This window comes from Schistocerca gregaria, chromosome 8, assembly GCF_023897955.1.
Source record: "Schistocerca gregaria isolate iqSchGreg1 chromosome 8, iqSchGreg1.2, whole genome shotgun sequence".
Lineage (NCBI taxonomy): Eukaryota > Metazoa > Arthropoda > Insecta > Orthoptera > Acrididae > Schistocerca > Schistocerca gregaria.
The window spans coordinates 215,390,393-215,415,740 of NC_064927.1; the positions used below are offsets into that span (position 1 = coordinate 215,390,393).

At 42.7% G+C, this 25,348-nt stretch overlaps 1 protein-coding gene across 2 annotated transcripts in view; it reads left to right on the forward strand.

Annotated features, from left to right (window-relative positions):
- LOC126284559 (probable basic-leucine zipper transcription factor N) overlaps positions 1 to 25,348 on the forward strand; it is a 716,161-nt gene that overhangs the window by 85,858 nt on the left and 604,955 nt on the right. For both annotated transcript variants that reach the window (XM_049983561.1, XM_049983562.1), the window contains exon 3: positions 1,967 to 2,064. In XM_049983561.1, coding sequence (XP_049839518.1) covers positions 1,967 to 2,064 — 98 coding nt within the window. The remainder of the gene's footprint in view (positions 1 to 1,966; positions 2,065 to 25,348) is intronic.

Consider the following 25,348-nt stretch of genomic DNA (forward strand, 5'->3'; position numbering starts at 1 on the left):
CGTCGATAATAACCTACCATTCCCAGAAACCCTTTTAGTTGTTTAACGTTTCAAGTAGATGGACAGTTTTTAATAGCCTCGATTCTCTCGGGGTCTGGTTTAATGCCTTTTACTCCCACGATGTGTCCTAAAAACTTTAATTCCTGCTTCGCAAAGTGAGATTTGCTTAGCTTTAAGGTGATACCGTTTTCCTTAAATCGCTCCAAAGTTTTTTTCCAATGTCCTACAATGTTCTTCCCAAGTAGGTGAAATAATCAAGATGTCATCCACTTAAATAACTAGTTCTTCCAATAACTCTCGTCCAATAGCCATATCAAGTGCTCTTTAAATACCGATACCGCTATATTTAGTCCAAAAGGTAGTACATTAAAGTGGTAAGATTTTCCGTCGAACAAAAAAGCAGTATATTTCTTTGAATCGGGATGTAACCGCATTTGCCAGTACCCAACCGTCAGATCAACGGAGCTAAAATACTGGGCATCCTTAAATTTAGTTCAAAAAATGGTTCAAATGGCTCTGAGCACTATGGGACTCAACTGCTGTGGTCATTAGTCCCCTAGAACTTAGAACTACTTAAACCTAACTAACCTAAGGACATCACACACATCCATGCCCGAGGCAGGATTCGAATCTACGACCTTAGCAGTCGCACGGTTGCGGACTGCGCGCTTAGAACCGCGAGACCACCGCGGCCGGCTACATTTAGTTAATAATTCATCTATATTAACCAGACGATCTCTTTCGGTTTCAATATGACGGTTGAGAGTGCGTGCATCTAGCACCAATCGCACTCCACCTGTAGCTTTTTTCACTACTACTAAGAGATTATTGTAGACAAGCATACTCCTTTCTATTATATCTTGATTAATCATTTTATTACTCTCTTCCCTAACCGCTTCTTTAAGAGTTATACGGTATGGTTTGGAAGGGGGAAAAAAACGGAGTCTCGTCCTTAATCTTAAATTTGCAAACATAATCACTAACGGTACCCGGATTCTCTGAAAATACTGAATGGTCTTTAGACAGAATTCTCACTAAATCTGTTTGCTGTTCAATATTTAACACTTCAGATTCACTTACCTTCTTGTGAAAGTCGTCTTGTGGACATGCAGTATTAGTTAGCTCTATCTCTTGAGCTGACCCGCATCTCGTGGTCGTGCGGTAGCGTTCTCGCTTCCCGCGCACGGGTTCCCGGGTTCGATTCCCGGCAGGCTCAGCCTCGTGATGGCTGGATGTTGTGTGTTGTCCTTAGGTTAGTTAGGTTTAAGTAGTTCTAAGTTCTAGGAGACTGATGACCATGGATGTTAAGTCCATAGTGCTCAGAGCCATTTGAACCATTTTCTTGTCTCTCCATACAATTATTTTCAAGTTTGTTTCCGTTGTACAGCCCTAATACATGTCCTTTGAGTTTTCAGCTTTGACTTCTTTGCTTAGTACTACCCGCCTTGATATTCGTACAGCTGCTTCTCCTTTCTCCAAAGGATTCTTTAATTTCTCGTAGGTACCATCTATCTTTCTGATATTCACGTACGCTTCTGCTGCATTGCATCCAGAACTTCTCATTCTCTTATCGCATTGCCTAGAAGTAAGATAAAAAGATGGGGAGAGAGACCCTCACCTCAAAAGCTTGGTATCCGCTGGATGGGTACATTTTTACGGTTCGCCTATACTCAACTCTCCTCCTTTATGTAGACTTGGGACTGGCAACAGCATCTACTGAATTACTCAATCCACCCAGTTTGGATTTCGCGTGAAGTACTTTGTGGCGTCAGCCTTATCACCTGCTATGTGGAAAACTGTCAACTTTTGACACATCAGGTGATGGTTTTCGGCGTTCTTTGTTTCTTTCCGGGACCATTTGGTATTTTATAGTTAAGGAAACGTTTGAATCTATCCTCGATCTTCGTAGCGTGGCTGAAAAGCATTACTATCTAGATTACTTACGGCGAGTTTCTCGGTGTTACAGGCTCGGTGCGATGTGGAAATCAATGACCAAGGCAGACAAGGACCAGTACTTCGCCCAAGCTAGGCAAGTGGACGCTGAACACAAGCGGAAGTACCCGAGTGAGTACACACTTCCATTATATTATATTTCACAGCTTTTCCGTAGTGGGGCTGGATATCATGGCGTTCCTTAGAATTCAAATACGTATTTCAGATACTGGTACCAGTCTATCGTTTTAAAAGCGTAGCACTGCTGTCGGTGGAGTACGTGTCTTGGAATTCACCGGTATTTGATATGTTATTTAAGTCATCTGGTAAGACTTTTCTGACGAGTGTTTTGAAGGAAACTTATTTGCCCTTGATCTACTTCGAGAAATGTTGGCTTGGACCTCGTAACAGTACACGTTTATTTACAGGTTCAAAGAAACACGCAATTACCGTTAGCTGTTTTAGATGTTGACTCTGCCCGTAGCTCAAAACCGATAAATATGAAAATATAAAAAGCTACTCTGAAGTTACTCAGTTCAAGAAAGTAACTCATTGACATGTTAACGATTCCGGGATCAAGTGGCGAAAAGCGAAGTATGTCAGTGTTTTGTCGTTGATGGTACACTAATCAGATCCAGAGATTTCGTCGATGTTTAATATAGAAGTCTTGTAATTATTCACAAGATCTGTAGTTGGAGTCGTCCGGTGGTGTTACCGATTCCCGGGTAGTGTGTTAGAAATTAGTGTGTGTTAATTTTTTGTCTTTGAAGATAAGCTGATCATATCCATTGGCTTTGTCGGTGCTTGATTTAGAAGTTCGCAGTCGGAATTATTCACAAGATCTGTATTTGGAGCCATTAGACTGTGTTCTCGACTCCAGAACAAATTGTCAGAAATCAGTGCATGTTAATTGTTTGTCCCTGAAGATTCGCTAAGCATATCCACGTCTTCCGTTGATGTTTAGGTTGAGTGGACCAGGGGCCGTCCTGGAGAAAGTGGAACAAGGACGAAATCCCAGCCCCCATCTGGGGTGAACCTACGACCACCAGAACTGGAGTCTAGCACCTTACACGTTTCACCACCACAGCTACAAATGTGACATGTTATGTATCGTCAATTTGTTTAAGCGATTGATGATTAACCACAGGAAATACTCATAACCACTCTTCTTCTAGGATCCTGCCGCTCCTACAGCCGACTGGTTCTCTCAGGCCTCACTGTCAGAGCGTGTGCTCCACCTCTAATGATCACCGACCATGTAACGTGGAACGTGGAACTATAGCCTCCCTCTCCCTCTCTTCCGTGGATAAGCTATTCTCATAACTATATCAATGATCCAATTTCAAGCACAGAAACCATTGCTTCTCGTAGGCCTCGTTTCGATGAGTGTGACGTCCCAACTCTTAACATTTTAACGTCGCGAGCAAATATTGCGAATTGTGATTTGAGAAGCGTTACTTTCAAAGTAAATTTCTTTTTACGCAAGATGAATTGTGTTACGTGTGAGAGTGTGAGATGAATTTCGCAAATCACGGAGCATTAGACTCTCATTCAAAACTTAGCACTGAGGACTAGCCACTCGAAAAAATTCCGGGCCCAGAAGCCCAGCCGTTTATGCCATTACTTAATATTTTGCTGGTACATTCGTGTTTCATTGTTAGTTTTTCATGTTTTAGTTCTTTAATAGATTACAAATTATACAATAACGATGACAAAAAGTGTTATTATCTTTAAAAAAGGTAACCGAAGAAATGTTAGGTGCACGACACTGAAATTTATAATCGTGCTTGTCAGAAATATTCAGCTTCTGCAATTTAACCTGTGTTCTTAGGACCCTGCCTATCCAGCAAAAAATTTTCGACAACCTATATTATATGTGAAAGCTGAGCTTTTCTTGTAAGTATGCTATTAACTTTTGCTATTCGTGTGTTCGCGCCACTTAACATTTATGTTGCTATTGGCTGACTGCATTACGTATCCTATACTCTGAATATATGCTGTCATTGGCGAGATCACGTGATTAGCTAAGAATCTCGATTTCAGGGCTTCGGAAGTTACCGTGCAGTATTTGGTGCAATTCCTGTTTATGCAAGAAAAAAAGCAGTCTAAATTTAGCCGAGCATCAAAAATCTTTGCAAAACGCTTTGTTTTTGGCTAGGTTTTTGTTTCCTAAAGTGCGATGTATAAAACCTTCACCATTAAAACGACTGATAAGTTTTACATTCCAGAGAGAATGTATATTGTCACTAAACACGGAAAGTAATGTACATCTGTTAGGGAAAAAGTGTGTTTCTCGTAGGGAAATCCAGAAAAAATCTTGGAATTTTATTTCTTGTCCGCGTGTACACCCTGATCTAGGACTGTTGATATTTTTAAAAATATTCGGAATCCGTTATGTCGATATTTAAAAAACTATCATTACACGCCCTCGATATATCGGATAAAATTTACTAATGTATCGAGGGAAAAAAATTGGACGTTCCGGGCTATAAAAACATCGGCTGCACATTATAAATACGGGGTGTTCAAAAAGTCTCTCCGCAGTGCCCTATGATTGTTAGCCGTGTGTGCCGTATGCCGCAGAGCATATACCGAAATGAAACTCAGTGAAATACAATTTATTAATTTATTGAATATTCATTTTTACATATAAATTTTCACATTAATTGTTGAAAGTGTCCCCTCTGTTGTTGAATACACAATTCAATTCGTCTACTCATGTTTCCAAACACAAACTGTAACATTTCCTCTGTAACAGAAGCAGTGAAAGTGGATATTGCAGTTTTCAGTTCATCGATGGATTTTGGACGGTTTTTATAGTCAGTTTCTTTCGCTGCATCCCAGAAGAAAAAGTCAGGTGGTGTTAGGTCAGACGATCGTGGACGCCCAAGTCCCTGTGAAATTATGCGATCACCAAAAACATCAGCAAGCAGTGACACTGAAACGCAGAAATCTTGTTATTCCATTTACACCACAATTCCCGAGTGCAATCGGACTATTACTTTGTGCCAGCTATACTTGCTTCATTCAGTCAAAGAGGAACGCTGGACGTGATGAAAGCTCAAAAAGTAGTAAGACTCCTTCACACAGTCAAAGTAAAATAGTGTTCTACTAAAATTTCAAAAGAACAATTTTAAATATTTACTGAAAATTGCGAAAAATATATAATATAAAAATATCGGAACCCTATATTGCCGTTTCGATATCCATATGTCGTAGCTAAAAATGTATCGCCGTCTTAAATACATATTTCTTGGGAAAAAAACGCTATTTTATCAACAGCCTTACCTGATACATCCATCTGCAACGAATCGTTGCAGAACGGCGACATTAATATGGCTCAATATAGTGTTAGTGACGCTTGTTGAAATAAGCTGGGCAAACTTAAATTGGTCCGAAAATATTAAAAATAGGCCTGACGCGGGATTAACGGGTGTTAATAAACATCAGAGAAGTTAACGAAAATGGCCGCTGTTGACGTCGATGCAGTGCTGCGCTTCATTTATCAAACTGTGAGGCACGTGTAGCAGCTCTAACCCAAGTAGCAATAGCGTTTTTACTGTGGGTGAATTATTCGAATACACCCGCCCCTTCAGTTTGCCCCACGGGTAAAAATCACTGGGAGATAGACCAGGCGAACGTGGTAATCAGGAGATTGCATTGTCACTGCTGATCGTTCTCTCCTCTCCTCACCGAGTACCTCATGCACTCGTGACAAGGTTGCCAAGGCGATGTGTGCTGTTGCTCAATCTTGCTGAGGCGTCTGTGTACGGGTATCACAAACCATGTCCAGAGACTAGACTAAGAGAGGCACCCACAAATGGTTCAGCCTTATGGTCAGGAGATAATACGGGATGAACTTTACAAATTAATAACTCAACAGGACAACAAGTTGTAAAGTTTGCAAATTTTGATGGATAACGGCAAATGAAACATTATGTACAGATGGAGTGCTTTTAGAAACGAACATTTGTATAAAGTGTGTGTTTCTTTTACCGTTGGAAATGAAAGTGATACACATCAGCAAATAAACATAGTGAAAAATGATTCAGTTGTGAAGTTGAGAAATTTGACTAGCCAGTTAGATAAAAGAAAACAACCTCAACGGAGTTTTGCAGAATGCCAAGGGAGCGGGGCCATAGTGATACTCCAGCTGTGAAAGACTACGCTGTTGGACCCTATTGAAGGCGCTGTTGCTGGGAGGTGACTCAAAATTACGACCACTGATGCAAATGATGAAAGTCACTGCACGTTGTTGGGCACCAAAATGCTGCGATTGTGAAAACAGCAGCTATCTGGCTGTTTCAGCCGTTCTCTCTCCCTCTCTCTCTCTCTCTCTCTCTCTCTCTCTCTCTCTCTCACACACACACACACACACACATACACACACGTACAAATCAGTTGCACAACAGAAACCTTACTCTGTAGGCCTAACAGTTTGTATGTCTCCATCAATCTCCCTGTAAACTGACACAAATAAGAAAAATTTTCCATTTCGCCCTTATAGCAGATGATGGTATGAAATGCAAAGATAAAATGTTTTCAGATTTTTGTCTCCTACCGTCGTCTCTCGAAATATTTTGACTTGTATCTCCTCTACTTTCTGTCATTATGTTCTGAGTCTGGCACTATTCCACACCGAAAGGTCTCGTAGTTAAGCAAACACTAATCATTCTTACCCTGACAGCATACGTACTCCTATCGCAGACTAAAAAAAAAATATTGTTACGTTTCTCTTACCTACCAGATTATTGCTTTTTGTATGGTTTATGAATAAAAAAGAAGTGATTAAAGATTTCTCATCTTTGAAACACGTAAACTGTCTGACTTCAGTTTGCTTGTTAATATTTTAGATGAAAAGGAAAAACAATAAGAAATTCCTTATTTCAATTAAAACTGTTAAACTTGTGCTACAAGAGAAGGCCGAGTCACACTTCATTGTGACAGCTTCAAAAAAACAAGGGACATAGATGTTGCTTTATTGGTAGTTACAATATAATTATAACTTTATTTTATTCAGATAGTTTACAATTACTTTTTATCGTAAAATAATTTCTTACATTAATTCAAATACATTGTTTATACATTTGCCTGCTTCTATCCACGTTTGGCGGACGGTTGTTCTTTTGGGAGCTGTTTGTGTCATTAAGGCAGATATAATCCTTATAGTTTATGTCCCCTCTTAAGGTTGACTTCAACTATGTTCCCTGAGTATTATGCGATTCAGGTCTCTTTTATGTAGGTTGTGTCCCATATCTTCTGGAACACACAGCAAATTTCGATTACACCCCAAATTAAAGTGGTTTGGCGGTGCAAGTTCTCATTATACATCCCCACCATAATTTTTGAGAATGTTCTTCTCTCCCATGTGTGATTACTGTTTGAAGTCAGTATCATCTTACATACTATTCCGCATACTATTCTGTAATTACTGGAACAAGTAAAGGGAAATAAAAAAGTAATTTAGGATGCCCAGCTGCACTGTAATATTTACCATATTATTGATCAGTTCACAGTACTTCCTATCATAGCTTATTATCAAACGGAAAAAATAAATCTCTGAGATTACACCTTCACTTGAAAGGTTCGTGTAGGGATCTGGATGTGGTCCCTTATTCGTACCTATCGATAATGTGTTATCTACCCGCCACCGATCGGTAGCGAAACAGTTTCGTTGCACACATTGAACAAGTCATCGAAGTTAGACTGTACACAGATGAATAATACAGTTTAGAATGCAGTACAGTTATTACCCATAACATGTCATCTCAGAATTAAATTAAGAACAGTTTCCATACGTTGTTCTGACCCCATACCTGGTTCTGACAGAGTTTTTTTGGGAAGTTTATTTTAGTTATAAGGCAAATGTTGGAACTGGAAATATCCTCCCAAATATTCCCAATCTGGACTCCTCCAGCCCCACTAGCAACTCACTTCTTATTCGGCTGGAAATTTCTTTGACTCTACCGATGGTCATTACTCGAACAGCCCGCTGTCGATGACACGTCTTAAGTATTAGGTTGTTGTGTTGATAATGTTTTTCTGGTGTTTGTCCACAGACGATTATGTCATCAAGATTACTAAAACAAATTCAAGAAATTTTTGAAACAACGCAGGCGCGGAAGAACTTCCGAACGGTAGGTGCTGACATTCAAACAAACGGACATGACTATTAACAGCAAAAATTTTCTTTGCCACTTCGTCCAATGGCAATTGAAAATAGGCGTGTGCGAGATCAATTTTTGAGAGGAACTATCCTCCCATTGCGCTGTCCAAAATTTCCGTAGTACTTGGGAGCGGGCAGGAATCAATGACTGTCTGCGTTTAACCCACGCAAAGAATAATTTCCCCATTTAGTTTACAAATGATGACCAAGGGCGATGCCCACTGACCTGCTGAAATAAGTTTTAAGACGCCAACTGATTCTAGTCTCTGAATTTATTTAGCGATGTCTTCGCGTAATGCATGGGGCACAAGACGTACGCGGCGAAATTTGGGTTGCGCATTAGCTTTCAGCGTAATCTTTTCCACATCCCATAGTACCGTAGAACAAATGATACTTGTCACAGAGTTGTTGAATTGAGGTATGCGCAATTTCCTGTACGTGTAATTCAAAGGAATCAAACGCATCCATGCCGAAAATATTTGGAATCGTGCGTGAGCGAACAACAGTAAAAGGCACTTCCGTAGTAGTTATTGTATTTTGCAGTTAAGTGGCACATTTGAAACATAGAAATGCTGTCTCCGTTGCATACAGTGAGATACAGACTTGATGTCTGCAAAGGTGGTTGGCAAATTTTTTCACTTGGATTTAGGTTAAACAACGTAACAGAAGCTCCAGTATATTGACACTGTACCATACAAGCTGCTTATAGTGAAACTGTGTGCTTATGGAATATTGTCTGAGTTATGTGACTGGATTTGTGATTTCCTGTCAGAGAGGTCACAGTTGGCAGTAGTTGCCGGAAAGTCATAGAGTAAAACAGAAGTGATTTCTGGCGTTCCCCAAGATAGTGTTATAGGCCCTTTGATGTTCCTTATCTATATAAACGATTTTGAAGACAATCTGAGCAGCCGTCTTATGTTGTTTGCAGACGACGCTGCTGTTTATCGACTAATTAAGTCATCAGAAGACCAAAACAAATTGCAAAACGATTTAGAAAAGATATCTGAATGGTGCGAAAATTGGCAGTTGACCCTAAATAACGAAAAGAGTGAGGTCATCCACATGAGTGCTAAAAGGAATTCGTTAAACTACGGTTACACGCTAAATCAGTCTAATCTAAAAGCCGTAAATTCAACGAAATATCTAGGTATTGCAATTACGAACAACTTAAATTGGAAGGAATACACAGAAAATGTTGTGGGAAGGCTAACCAAAGACTGCGTTTTATTGGCCGGACACTTAGAAAATGTAACAGGGCTACTAAGGAGACTCCCTACGCTACGCTTGTCCGTCCTCTTTTAGAATACTGCTCCGCGGTGTGGGATCCTTACCAGATACGACTGACGGAGTCCAGCGAAAAAGTTCAAAGAAGGGCAGCACGTTTTGTATTATCGCGAAACATGGGGGAGAGAGTCACAGAAATAATACAGGATTTGGGATGGACATCATTAAAATAAACGCGTTTTTCGTTACGACGGAATCTTCTCACGAAATTCCTATCACCAACTGGCTCTCCTCAGAACGCGAAAATATTTTGTTTACATCGATCTACGTAGGGCGAAACGATCACCAAGATAACATAAGGGAAATCAGAGCTTGTACGGAAAGATTTAGGTGTTCGTTCTTTCCGCGCGCTATACGAGATTGGAATAATAGGGAATTGTGAAGGTAGTTTGATGAACCCTCTGCCAGGCACTTAAATGTGATTTGTGGAGTATCCATGTAGATGTAGATGTAGATGTACATTGTTGAAAAGGCACTGACTGGTTACAAATTTGCAATTCAGTCCACAGTTTCCAGTGTGTTCTCTGAATGCAGTTGTTCGTTCTGTATTGTAAAAAAACTATTCTTTGTTTTCACACGCGCACTAGAGCGCTTTTGTGAATTTTGAGATTGGGAGAGAGCCTGCTTGAAGTGTGTGGGATTTGCCTTGAACTCTTGTGCGTGCGTTTTTTACGTCTTCGATTGTCTCATTTTTTAGCAGGAGGAGCAGTAGAATCTGAATATGAAATGACATTTATGTATTTTCATCTGTTCCTTCTTTTCGTTATTCCCCCGTGAAACGAAGGAGGGCTTTCTACCTTTTACAGGCAGATCGATTTGGCATGTCAGGTGCGATGATAAAAATTGCATTAAGCTTGTGTGAAGAAGCAATTCTTCCGATGATGGGTGACGTAGGAATACACATCTGCCTTTACTGTGAGGGAACCTGAAGCAGTGGAATTAGCTTTGCACTGGCGTGGCTAACGCTTTGTGCAGTTCTGTGTCCGGTCTTGTTTATGCGGTGCTGATCTGCGAATGTGGGGGGGCGTTGCTGTGGTGTGGCTGGGGCACGAGGTGTCACATGTGAAGCAATAACTGGTAGACAGAAATCTTGCTTCGCTAAATCTTCAGCTTTACGTCAATCAACAACTTTACTGAGGTTAGAATTGCGATGCTTTAGAATTTCGGCCCCCAATCTCCGATCTAATAGATTCTTAATAATAGCATCGCGAAACTTTTAGTCTTGATAAATGTATACTTTTCAGCAGCAATATGTATTTGACTTTCGAAAAATTCAGTCTTTCAATTATGATCTCGTAGGGCTGGTTTGGGGGTCACTGAGGGAAAATAATAATAGCTGGTACGTATACACATATTCACATGAAAAGATAGATGCTTGGAGTGATTCATCTGTGATTTTGTAGCGTCGAAGAGTAGGTGCAGCTGTGTTATGTACTCACTCCATGTTTACTTCTTCTCATCGAGTTATTACCGGAAGGGCAGAGGTGGCAGTGGCCGTTGATCTCCGTTTTTAGCTTCTGGTGCGTTTTGCGGCTGAGCTGCTTGCCAGACAAGAAAATGTTGACAGCGGTTCTGTTATTTGTTGCCTCTAAAAATGAACAGATGTTAGACGCTGCTCAACACAGATGTTGCTCTCCTCGGTTTGCCATAATGCCTTACATATCTTAACTTAAATATTTCAACTTTCATACATTACTGACCGTTAAAATTGCCACACCACGAAGATTACGTGCCACAGACGCGAAATTCGACAGTAAGAAGATGCTGTGATATGCAAATGATTACCTTTTCAGAGCATTCACACAAGGTTGGCGCCGGTGGCGACACCTACAACGTGCTGACACGAGGAAAGTTTCCAACCGATTTCTCATCACAAACAGCAGTTGACCGGCGTTGCCTGGTGAAACGTTGTTGTGATGCCTCGTGCAAGGAGGAGAAATGCGTACTATCACGTTTCCGACTTTGATAAAGGTCGGATTGTAGCCTATCGCGGTTGAGATTTATCGTATCGCGACATTGCTGTTCGCGTTGGTCGAGATCCACTGACTGTTTGCAGACTATGGAATCGGTAGGTTCAGGAGGGTAATACGGAACGCCGCGCTGGATCCCAACGGCGTCGTATCACTAGCAGTCGAGATGACAGGCAACTTATCCGCATGGCTGTAACGGATCGTGCAGCCACGTATCGATCCCTGAGTCAACAGATGGGGACGTTTGCAAGATAACAACCATCTGCACGAACAGTTCGACGACGTTTGCAGCAGCATGGATTATCAGCTCGGAGACCATGGCTGCGGTTACCCTCGACGCTGCATCACAGAGAGGAGCGCCTGCGATGGTGTACTCTACGACGAACCTGGGTGCACGAATGGCAAAACGTCATTTTTTCGGATGAATCCAGGTTCTGTTTACAGCACCGTGACGCTCGCATCCGTGTTTGACGACATCGCGATGAACGCACATTGGAAGCGTGTATTCGTCATCGCCATCGGTTTTCAAACGGTCCAATAATATGCACCTGTAATAGTTTTACCATTTTCCAGATAATTGATGAGGATTATTCCTTGCGAATCCCAAAAGACAGTCGCCATAACCTTTTCGGCCGAAGGAACGGCCTTCGCCTTTTTTGGTGCAGATTCTCCCTGGGTAACCCATTGTTTAGATTGTTGTTTGGTGTCAGGAGTATAGTAATTTATCCATGTTTCATCCAGAGTGACGAAACTACGCTTAAAGTCCTGCGGATTCTTCCTGAAGAGCTGCATACCATTCTTGCAACACCTGACACGATTCCGTTTTTGGTCAAGTGTGATCAGATACGTAAGCCATCTTGTGGATAGCTTTCTCATGTCCAAACGTTTATGCAAAATATCATGTACCCGTATTTCGAGGTGCCCACAGCACTAGCAATCTCACGCATGTTAACTCTTCTGTCATCGATCATCATTTTATCAATAATTTCTGGAGACGTAACCTACACACGGCATCCAGAACGTTCAGCATGACTTGTGCCCATAAGGCCGCTCCGAACACTTTGAAACCACTTATAAACTGTTCTAATCGAAGGTGCAGAGTCACCGTTATGTTTGTCAAGTTTCTCTTTAGTCTCCTGAGGCGTTCTGCATTTCATAAAGTAATGTTTAATCACCACACGAAATTCTTTTTCGTCCATTTTTTGATAATCACTCGACTTCCTTGATTCTCACGAATGCCAAACACAAAGAAATAGACTAGTGTACCCAAAACGTAGTGTGCGTTCTTTCCTAAGATGCTAATAACTAAACATGGCCTCGATACGCGCCGGTGGTGCCATCTCTCGGACTTTGCACGGACTTTTCAAACGCCCCTCGTGTGTGACTACGCCGGAATGCGACGATTAATGTAAAGAATCGAGTGCGAGCAAGAATAACTACGTCCATTATTTTTAATTAATGGATTGATAGGCGGTATTTCGTCCGAAATTCCGGTTGACCTGGCTAGAAAAGTATGACAGCAGTCGCTTGGGGGTAGTAAGAAAACGAATGGAAATCATCGTAGTTGTTGAAGTGGCTTTGAGGCACGAAGCCGCCAGTGTTCAAAGGACAGACACTTTACGCGACGGTTGCGGAACCAGCAACATCGAAGACGAAAATTTTTTAACGTCTGTGCCTAGTGGTAACACGTCTGCAGAAAGTAAAGCCTAGAGTCTACTCAAATAAAGAGACTCGTTCAGCGATGCGGTATTTCTTGGGGAACAGGTTTTAGTAAATTTATTTATTAAATTTACGACCCCAATATCCTCGAGCGCTGCAGTCGAACGACTTTTTTGTGGGGGCAAAACCATTTTGTCTTAACTGTCGGATGACAATTTTAACATGTTGATGTTCATGAAGGGAAATATGCATGTCGTGTTTGATACTATCTGATTTTCTTGTGGTTTCATTCTCCCTTGATTTAAAGTTGATAACAGAATATGTATAAAACTGAAAGATTACGTTGTTTCTTTATTTTCGACGGTCCACCTAAACTTCCGCACCAAGAGATTTTTATTTAAGCAACGGTAATACGTTTGATTCACTTCCTCATTCATTACACCCACGACATAAGGTTTACTGTTACGAGTTAACGATTAACTGGAAATTCCAATAAATATCATGTAAAGCAACGCTTTAACTTTTAACGAAGTAAACATTTTTAATAACGTATTAAGGATTAGAAACGTTAACTTTTGATTAACGCTGCCTAGCTATGGTTGTCTGCTTGCTTTACTCTTTTGCACCACACTTAGCCTTGTGGCTGTGAGCATTCCCTATTGAGTGGACACAGGCGGCGTTCTAGTAGCTTCGTCCCTATGCTATCTGTTAGCGGACGACATTGAAAAAATTATCAGTACATAAACTGTGACCCAGGAGGACTCAAAAAGTTTCGTGAATTGTTTCAGGAGCTAAGTTATAGGGCCCAGTACGTGGTGTTGTATGCGGAAAAGAAATCACTCATTGAAATCCAAAGAAATTTCCGATGTGAATTTCAAAGGGAGCCACCAAACGTCAAGACGATTAAACCGTGGTGTGACAAGTTCCCAGCGAGTGTAAACATACGGAGCGGTTCTGTCAGCAAACGCACATCTCATGAAATAATAGAGATCAGAGGGACTTTCCAAAGGAGACCATTAAAGACAATTTCTTGAACATCTCGCGACCTAAACATCTCTTGGTGAACACACAACAAGGCGCAGCACAAACGACTTAGCTTGACCGCTTACAAGTTCAAGTTGTGCAAGCGATTAATCGAAACGACTTGATGCTTAGCCACGAATTTGCTATTGAGATATTGGACTGAATCGCGCGAAACATCAGCTGTCAAAGGAAACGTGTCCTCTGACGAAGGAACCATCGGCACTTGTTGGAAGATTAATAGGCACAACATTCGCATCCTGTTCTATCTTGGGTTGTAGTCATTTGCAACAATTATTAGGTACCAGAAACTAAACAAAAGAAAAAAAATTAGGCAAGTTCGACACCAAACTTTTTGAATTGCTTTACATTGATGCCTCAAGTCGCAAATGTCTATTGTCTCGTAGTTTTTTTTTTTTATTGCATCTGAAAATCAGGGAATTTTCATGTTGACACCCCTGATACATTTTTTCATCCAATGACTCTTGACTTTTTTTTCCTTCTCCACAATATGCTATATACTTTTCATCCGATGACAGACATTTTTGTCCTTCCCCGCTATATGCTCGCATTTGAAAGAGAAGCAACGTTTTACGTGATGTCAAGTTACGGCCAAGGTAACGTTTCTCTAATGTTGTCTGACATCTGTCGGGCAAATATGCTGCCTTGAAGTTCCTTTCCGTATCTACAGATGGCACTGCTTCTTCGGCAAGAACACCGCTTCAAAGTTCTCTTTCTCTTCGGGAGATGGCACTGCTGCTAGTGGGCAAGTGCGTGCAGAATAGAGCGCTCTTTCGGAGCAGTTGCCGTCCTTCAGCAAAAAGTTGTCGCCTCAACTTTAGGCAAAGAGTCTTGGCAAAGGGTCACAACGGCGTTGCTTTTTCGCAGTGACTTTCTTTTGTAACTTTTTTCTTAATTTCTTGCTAGTCTTGACGAGGTTTTCATCGTCTTAAGAAGCCTGGGCTTTCCAGTTCGTAAGTGCTACAGGGCAGTCTGTTCATTTATTCAGAAATTGTTTTTACAAATTCTATCATGGAAAGAGCACAGTTCCACTATAAAAAGGTCACGAGACAGATCAGTTTCAATAATCTGCTTCTGTGTGCTTCTATAACAGCAGACTTTTAACTTACTATCAGACATATTTTATTTCATTCATTCTTGTGACATGATCTATCAGATTTCTGTATCCTTGGTCTGTTCATTCATGCTCTAATCATTTTATCTGATGGTTGTATTTCATATCATGCCGTATAGTCTATGTAGTCAGCTTGTTCTCTTAAAAACCTGATTTTTCGCGTCTTGTACTCACTTATTTCCAGTTTATACTGCGCATGTCTCGCTGCCGTAAAATACAGGGTGTATATAAACCCCGGGAACACTTCCAATTATTTATTGCGTAAGAACCAAATATTGTCTAGATACCATACATATGTCATTTTAAAGAGAAACTCTGAAAGGTTTTTTTCATGAATACCGCCACAGCGTAGTTTGTTAATTTGTTGGTAGTCAGCGATAGTCACAAACATGGAGAGCTCAGGTGCAGAGCTAGCTTTCTTTGTGCTGAGTTCATGAAATGGCCTCCCCAATCACCAGATCTCACTCCGTGTGACTTTTTTTTGTGGGGACACATTAAAGATCTGGTGTATGTACCGACTGCCACAGTGGACGATGCCATACTGGGACGGGTATGGCATGAATTCGGTTACCATATTGTTGTCTGCCGGTTCACTCACGGTTCGCATATCGAATGTTTACAAAAAAGCTTTCAGAGTTTCTCTTTAAAATGCAATATATATGAAATCTGTGCATTGTTTAGTTCCTGTATAATAAATAACTGAAAGTGTTGTCGGACTTTATGTACGCCCTGTGTAGATGGTGTCGCCACTGTCTTGCAGAGTTTTATTAAGATTTCTTTCCTCGCTTTTTTATTCAGTATTCTGCATATGGTCCCATTTATGTAACTGAAACTTCCAGTATTTTTCGGTGTATATCAGACTGCGGTAACAAGAGGGCAAAAAACGAAGAAGTCAACATGTAGATGGTATTTCATTCACTTCATTTTCAGAACATTTACTACCAATTGCCTTGGGACCGTGTCTGATTTTTAAAATCCATGACTTATTTTTTTCTGGCGAGATTGTTAAATTGTAGCTCTTGGCACTTATGTCTAAGTTATAAAGAGTTTTTGAAGGGTACCCTCGCTATCAGCTACAAATAGTGTGTCATCTACAAAGGAAGTTGTCATTAGGTAATTTCAATGGTTAGATTTATTAATCTAAAGCTCCATTTCCTGTATTTGTTGTCTTCACATATCACACAGTAATAGAGGCCTTAAGAGAGTAATCCAACCTTTGTTTTCCCGGGCACTTTCTGTCGGAAAAAGCGGACACCGTGGAATATTTCCGATGCGGCGCTATATGTTGCCTTCAAAATGAGGCCTATCACGGATGAGCGTTCCGAGCAGAGAGCTGTCATTGAGTTTCTTTTGGAGGAAAACCAGAGCATTTGCAGATATTCATGAGGTGCTGCAGATTGTCTACCGAGACCTGACAGTGAACAAAAGCACGGTGAGTCGTTGGGAGAGGCGTCTGTCTCCATCGCAACGAGGTCGCGCAAAAGCTGTCCTACCTTCCGCTTGCCCGCCGGCCTGCAATGATGGAAAATGCGAACACCGTCACTCGAGGTGATCGACCGATGCAACCGAACTTCTCCTTCTCCATGACAACGCAAGGTCTCACACAAGTCTGCACACCAGACCCAGAAGCTCACAAAACTTCATTGGACTGTTCTTCCTCATCCATTCTATATCTCGGATCTAGCAGCTTCCATCTTCCATCTGATTGGCTCCATGAAGGATGCACTGAGCAGTATGGGAATGAGGTGGTGGTGGTTAGTGTTTAACGTCCCGTCGACAACGAGGTCATTAGAGACGGAGCGAAAGCTCGGGTTAGGGAAGGATTCGGAAGGAAATCGGCCGTGCCCTTTCAGAGGAACCATCCCGGCAGTTGCCTGAAACGATTTAGGGAAATCACGGAAAACCTAAATCAGGATGGCTGGAGACGGGATTGAACCGTCGTCCTCCCGAATGCGAGTCCAGTGTGCTAACCACTGCGCCACCTCGCTCGGTATATGGGAATGATGGCGAGTTTATCGATGCAGCAAGACGTTGACTCCGACTTCCAGCACTAGAGTGCTAGATACCATGTTGAAATACAGGCCCTCCCAATAAGGTGACGTAAGGCCGTCGCATTTAACGGAGATTATGTTGAAAATAGGGTATGTAGCTAAAAGACTGGGGAATGATATTATGTTTGGAATCCTGAATGAAACCAACCTGCTTTCGGAAAAAAAGTGTTGCATTACTTACGGAATGCCCTTGGTAGATGTTAAATATTATCGGAGACAAATTACACTTTCCTCGTAAACCTAGATCTGTTGTTATTTTAACGTTGTTTTTCCGCCAACGGAAATTTTGAAGTCTTGGTACATTTTTTGGATTGCTGTTAGTAAGTAGTACAGTATGCATTTCCCACAGCATTCTTGTACCTACATTGCTGAAAGCTTTTATGTAGTCAGTAAGCAAATCATTATTTTCCTGGGATTATACCCTGTCTTCACGTGATCGGCATTTTAATCTGGATTTGGCAATGTTAGTGTAAGAGGGTGGTCGGATGCTGTACCGTTTACCATGCCTTTCGCCTCTCGAAGGAATTCGTGTACATCATCTGGTTGAAAGTGTAAGAAAGTTTTCGAAATGTTTGCGAATGGTAACTGAAGCGAGGCATAGGCTCCAGCCCACCTAGTCTGACGTGGGGAAACGGCCTCAAAAATCACATCCGTGCCGTCCGGCACAACACTCGTCGTTAACCCGCTAGTCGGATTCGATCTGAGCCAGTGCAACTCCCCGAATCCCAGAAGCGGCGTGTTAACGCGCGCGGCTATACGCTCGGATTTTCAATAACAGGGGGGTTTATTTCTCTATGGAATTCTAGATGCTTTTCAATTACTTGACTGATGACAATGCATAGTCTGAACGGGACCTACCACCCCTCAATCTAAAATGGCTCAAATGGCTCCGAGTACTCTGGGACTTAACATCTGAGGTCATCAGCCCACTAGAACGTAGAACTACTTAAACCTAGCTAACCTAAGGACATCACACACATCCATGCCCGAGAGAGGATTCGTACTTGCGACCGTAGCGGCCGCGCGGTTCCAGACTGAAGCACCTAGAACCGCTCGCCGACACCGACCGGCTCCTGAATCCAGATTGCACCTCTAAAAAAATACACTACTTGCTATTAAAATTGCTACACCACGAAGACGACGTGCTACAGACGCGAAATTTAACCGACAGGAAGTAGATGCTGTGATATGCAAATGATTAGCTTTTCAGAGCATTCACACAAGGTTGGCGCTGGTGGCGACACCTACAACGTACTGACACGAGGAAAGTTTCCAACCGATTTCTCATACACAAACAGCAGTTGACCGGCGTTGCCTGGTGAAACGTTGTTATGATGTCTCGTGTAAGGAGGAGAAATGCGTACCATCACGTTTCCGACTTTGATAAAGGTCGGATTGTAACCTATCGCGTTTGCGGTTTATTGTATCGCGACACTGCTGCTCGCGTTGGTCGAGATCCAATGACTGTTAGCAGAATATGGAATCTGTGGGTTCAGGAGGGTAATACGGAACTCCATGCTGGATCCCTACGGCCTCGTATCACTAGCAGTCAAGATGACAGGCATCTTATCCGCATGGCTGTAACGGATCGTGCAGATACGTCTCGATCCCTGAGTCAACAGATGGGGACGTTTGCAAAACAACAACCATCTGCACGAACAGTTCGACGACGTTTGCAGCAGCATGGACTATCAGCTCGGTGACCATGGCTGCGATAACCCTTGACGCTGCGTCACAGAGAGGAGCGCCTGCGATGGTGTACTCAGCGACGAACCTGGGTGCACGAATGGCAAAACTGTTTACAGCATCATGATGGTCACAACCGTGTTTGGCGACATTGCGGTGAACGCACATTGGAAGCGTGTATTCGTCATCGCCACACTGGCGTATCACCCGGCGTGATGGTACGGGGTGCTATTGGTTACACGTCTCGGTCACCTCTTCTTCGCATTGATGGCACTGTGAACAGTGGACGTTACATTTCAGATGTGGTACGATCCGAGGCTCTACCCTTCATTCGATCCCTGCGAAACCCTACATTTCAGCAGGATAATGCACGACCTCATGTTGCACGTCCTGTGCGTCCTGAATACTCATTTATCATCTGCATTTCTTCTTGGTCTAGCTATTTCAATGGCCAATAGTGTATTTTCTAAAATTACAGCAAGTGTTCGTGTTGTTATCTTCTGATATACACAGCCCGACAAAAAAAGGGGGGCACTCCGAAGGGAGGGGATCAAAATAAAAACTTTACTGGTTATGACGTAATTGCAGTGAGTACAAAATGGAGAAAAATTTACAAAGAACATGGCAGTGAGTCCATTCATAAGTATGATACAGCCTGCATACATGCAGTGATTCATTTGGGACATGTATCAGGGAGCTGTTGTATCCACTTGAGAAGCTAGTTAACCCACAATTGGTCCTTCATATCCTAGCACTGGGGCGGACTTGATATAAACGCAGCTCACGCTAGCCTCGGTTTGCCCCGCATAAATTCTAGAAGTCCCTCCAGATCCTTGAGCGCCATGCACTCCACCTCGCCTTCTGTATCCGCATCCTGTCCCCCATGCGAATGCTCTACGACCTGATTCCTTTCCCCAGTCTGCTCCTATTCCTCGAACTCATCCGCATATTCTACACCTCCCGCCGCCTTGCTCCCCCTCATGCCATGGTTGCTCCTCTTCTCTCCAACCCCCGCCCACTGCCGCGCCTTCACTGTTGTGTCCCCCCTACCCTCCATCTCTACACCCTTCATCTCCTTTCCCAAGGTCAAGGTGGCTTCTGTCAACTCTCCCTCCTGGATGATGCCCTCTCTCCCTCCATTTATCCCGCCTATTAACTCTGATCCTCACCTCCCCCTCCTTTCCTCTGTCCCCTCTCCCTCCCTTCCATCCTTTTTGTTTCACCGTGTACCCTCTCTCTGCCTTTCCCCATTCCCTCTCACGTCTGCCCTGCTCCCCTGCTTCTGAGTCCTCTCCCTCCATCGCCCCCCCCTTCTTTTTCCTCTCCTCCCCCCTTTTTTTCCCTCATCTGTTCAGGTGCCCCCCCACACCTGTCCTTGCCTGTGGTGTGTCATCTTCGTGCCGCTTTTTTAGTGCAGTGTTTTTAGTGATTGTTAAGTGTTGTGCATCTGTTCCGAAGTGTTGCAAATGGACATCATACTGTCTCAGTGTGTGATCTTGTATCTCTTGCGAACAGAAACCAGACTGTCGCTGTGTTTTTTAATTGTCTATCTACAGTCTTTCCTGTCTGCTTGCTATGTATTTTATTATCATCGGCCACCTTTTGTTTTATGTTGTAACTTTTCACAATTTTCCGCCGTTTTACAATTGACACCGTTTTATCACCTGCTTTTATTATTTCTTATCTTCTTGTGTTTTAAAAATTCTGTAGGCTGAAGAGCAGCGTACTAAGCTGCTGCCAGCCTGCCCCCTTTGGGGGGAATCGAAATCCAATAAAGGAAAAAAATAGCCTCTACCGCACTAGAACAGCCAGAGTATGCAATGTGATTAGTGCTCCACTGTCAGATTCGTATCAAGTGTTTCCTTGTACTTGGTGTATAGCAAGAACTGTGTTGTTTTCATATCGCCTCTCGCTGGCAACATATGATGTAGTAAAAGTTAAGTATTATCAATTTGCTTTTCTTGAAATAAAACTACTAAAGTTGTTTGTTTGAAACTGTTGTATAGCATTCCGAGAACGCTGCAATCCGCAGGCACCCTGTTAGCGATGAGCGGGCAAGACGCCACTAAGGGAGCACCTCAACATCACGCAGACAGTTCATAGAGACACGTGTATTGTGTGGACTAACATCGTCCTGTTTTAAAACGACATTATTGACACATGATAGGTAATATATGAGGATGCAGGATGTCCGCGACGTACCATTGTGTCGTCAGTTTCCCTTCAGTCACTACCAGCAGTGACTCGGAGTCATACGAGGTGCGACAATAAAGTAATGAGATTGATGTGAAAATAAATGTTGCTTACCGTTTTATTCAAGTTTACTCTTGTCTCCTCCAAAGTAGTTCCCTTCTGATTGCACACACTTTTTCCAGCGTTTCTGCCATTGATGGTAACATTTTTGGAATTTATCTTCTGTAAGATCCTCCAAGACTCCCGTCACAGCTTTTTGGACATCGTGCGTTGTTGTGGTTGGCAAGAGAGCCAAACACCGTGTTACTAGAGGAGGCCGAAATGCACGCGTTCTAGCTCAGGCAGGCTGGCGTGAGGTCTGGAACAGGACAAGGAAATTAGAATTTAGAAAAACGGACGTAGCTGGTGGAATACTTAACTTTAATCCATTAATGATGAACGTCGGTCTTGACAGTACTTGATTCACAATATCAACAGTAACTGATAATGGCGCCTTGCTAGGTCGTAGCAAATGACGTAGCTGAAGGCTATGCTAAACTATCGTCTCGGCAAATGAGAACGTAAGTAGGCAGTGAACCATCGCTAGCAAAGTCGGCTTTACAACTGGGGCGAGTGCTAGGAAGTCTCTCTAGACCTGCCGTGTGGCGGCGCTCGGTCTGCAATCACTGATAATGGCGACACGCGGGTCTGACGATATTACCGGACCGCGGCCGGCTTAAAGGCTACCACCTAGCAAGTGTGGTGTCTCGCGGTGACACCACATGTGTTGTTTGAAAATGGTGTCCCTTGATCGCCATTTTGACTCTTGGAAATAGAAAAAAGTCGCACGGAGCGATATCTGCTGAATAGGGTGGCTGTGGTAGTATTGAAATTTGTTTTGAGGTTAAAAATTGCTGTACTAACAGAGCAGTATTGGATGGCACATTATTGTGATACAGAACCCAGTTATCAGCAGCCTTGGCACAGGCACGAAGAACTCTTTTACGTTCTAAAATTTCTTTGTAGTAATATTGGTTAACTGTTTGTCCATGTCCATGAGGCACCCACTCTTTATAAACAATTCCCTTGGAATCAAAGAAACACACAAGTATTGATGGTCATCCACTGCGGTCTTCATCTTCATTCGTTCTGCCTCCACTAAACATTTTATGCCATCGAAAAACTTGAGCTCTTGACATAACCTCCTCTCTGAAAGCCTTTTGAAGCTTACTGTAAGTGACGACGTTTTCTTGAAATAAAACTACTAAAGTTGTTTGTTTGAAATTGTTGTATAGCATACCGAGAACGCTGCAATCCGCAGGCACCCTGTTAGCGATGAGAGGGCAAGACGCCACTAAGGGAGTACCTCAACATCACGCAGACAGTTCATAGAGACACGTATATTGTGTGGACGTTTTCACCCAATTTCAATCAAAAAGAAATGGCATACCGTTGCGCAATATTATGATGTTCCATTTCCGTGACGAGAGACACAAACACGTGTTAACTTATTACACCACAACTCATGACTGAGCAGTTGCAGCGATGTGCCGCTTGGACTAGAAGCAGCTTATAGAGCAAGGTCAAAGATATTGTGCCTACGCAAGCCTGCAGGGTTGACACATCTTACAAAGAAAATCAGTTTCATTGCTTTATTGTGGCACCTTGTAACTGATGACCTGTCACAATGTCACACCAGGAGTAACACCGCTATGCCTCACCAAGACGTTGGAAGAAGTGGACCTCTCCCCATGTTGGCTCCATATTTTCCGACGTTGGTCATGCATGGTATAACAGCACGGCGAATCGTCGCTGAATACACTGCGACGACATTCATCAGGATTCCATGCTTCCAGGTCATGGCACCATTGTTTGTATTGTGGTGTAAATGACAGAGTACAGATGGGATGCTAGTTCCCTAGTCCGGCTGCAGTGTGTCTCAGATTACTGGTGTGCGATGACACAGAATGTTGCCTCATTCTGCTTCCTTAGAACTTTTAAAAATTTTCGGAAATATTTTGGCATGCGAACATATTCGCGCTCTTTTTAACTTGCAAATCACCTCCCATCCCAACACGCTCCCCTAACTGTAACTGTTCACACCCACTAGTTCAACGCTGCAAGTCACTCATATCCATCCACTCCCACTCGCCTGTTCTCACTCACTTACTCAACCCAACTCATAGTCGTTATCTCTGTTTATCTCTCTGTCACTGTCTCCTGTCCCACAGTCACAATCCTTTTGTCCTAGTACTCCTGTCTCCTCTCACTGCACCGAGCGAGGTGGCGCAGTGGTTTAGCACACTGGACTCGCATTCGGGAGGACGACGGTTCAAACCCGTCTCCGGCCATCCTGATTTAGGTTTTCTGTGATTTCCATAAATCGTTTCAGACAAACGCTGGGATGGTTCCTGTGGAAGGGCACGGCCGGTTCCCTTCGCCATCCTTCCCTAATCCGAGCTTGTGGTCCGTCTCTAATGACCTCGTTCTCGACAGGACGTTAAACACTTATCTCCTAATCTCCTCCTCCTCCTCTTCTCATTGTCACTGTCTCCCTCTTATTTTCTCATTCCATCCCACTGTTGCTATCTCTTCTCACTACAACTATCTCTCTCTTCCTGGTTGTTATTGTCATAGACTCATTATCACTTGCTCTCATCCACATCCACTTTCTTCGTTTGTTTAATCTTCTGCCACTGGCACTGTCTCCTTCGCTCTCAGCATAAAAAAGGGTAAATATGTACGCACGCCAAAATTTTTAGGAAAAGCTGCTGAAGAAGGTAGAATGAGGCAGCCGCTAACTCACTTTTCAGTCTGCGTCTTTCAAACAGGAGCACATTTGCCTTTTTGATTCTCTTCTTTTCCCTTCAACAGCAGTGCATGTCACTCATATAAAAAGAACTTTGTGGGTCTGTAAACCTACACCTCAGACCGGTTTTTATGTGTACAAAAAATTTGCATGTTCTTCAGTATTACAACACAGGATTCCCAGAACCCTTCTGATGATAACAGAGATACTTTACTAAGATACTTTCCAACATATTCCTCCGTGCTACGCCACATCATAAACTAAGTTCGCCGCGCAGTCTAGGGCGCCATGTGATGGATTGCGCGGCCTCTCCCGCCGGAGGTTCGAGTCCTCCCTCGGGCCTCGGTGTGAGTGTTCTCGTAGCATAAGTTACTTTACGTACTGTGCAAATCTAGGGACATGACCTCAGCAATTTGGTTTCCTTATGAATTCATACACATTTGAGCATTTGTAACTAAGTTTTCTGCTCACAATGGCCTTTACGCGCGTATTTTAAATATTAAGAAAGATAACGTTCAACCTGTATATTTCGGAAGCAGGTAAAGATATCAAGAAAATTTTCGAGGATTCTGGAGATCAGGATCTTACTCATACATCACTGTGTATACCCGTCTCGAAAACTGGGGCTCGGTTTTGGTACCCAAAACCCAAATTTTTGGGGTGTTTCTCGATAACGGAAGAAGATTTTTGAAAACTAGAAGATGGCAGTTCTAGATATATGCCTAGGGACAAAGAATATAACGCCAAAATTTGAGCAGTTTGCTGCGGTTATTTACTATTTAGATTTCGCCAGGTACTGGAAATTAGGTTGGTTGGTTGGTTTTTGGGGAAGGATGGGGAAGGAAGTCGGCCGTGCCCTTTCAGAGGAACCATCCTGGCATTTGCCTAGAGTGATTTAGGGAAAGCGCGGAAAACCTAAATCAGGATGGCCGGACGCGGGATTGAACCGTTGTCCTTTCGAATGCGAGTCCAGTGTCTAACCACTGCGCCACCTCGCTCGGTTACTGGAAATTACTTATGTATTTTACGTGTATATGTAAGGTAATTTGAACCTCCGTTTCTCGGAAACGGATAAAAATATTAGTAAAATTTTCAAGGTTGTTCGTGATCTGGATCTTAGGAAAATGTTCAAATGGTTCAAATGGGTCTGAGCACTATGGGACTGACGTCATTAGTCCCCTAGAACTTAGAAATACTTAAACCTAACTAATCTGAGGATATCACACACATCCATGCCGGAGATAGGATTCGAACCTGCGACCGTAGCGGTCGCGCGGTTCCCGACTGTAGCGCCTAGAACAGCTCGACCAATGTCGTAAACATTTCAGTCTTTTGCTGTGCAAAGCCGTCTTGGAATCTGCTGTCCGGTTTTGGCAGAAAAAGTGATAAAAAACGCGTTTTGGGAGTTTTATAAGGAACCGCCCTTGAACTAAGGATTTTTGAAAACGGTAACATATAAAAAGA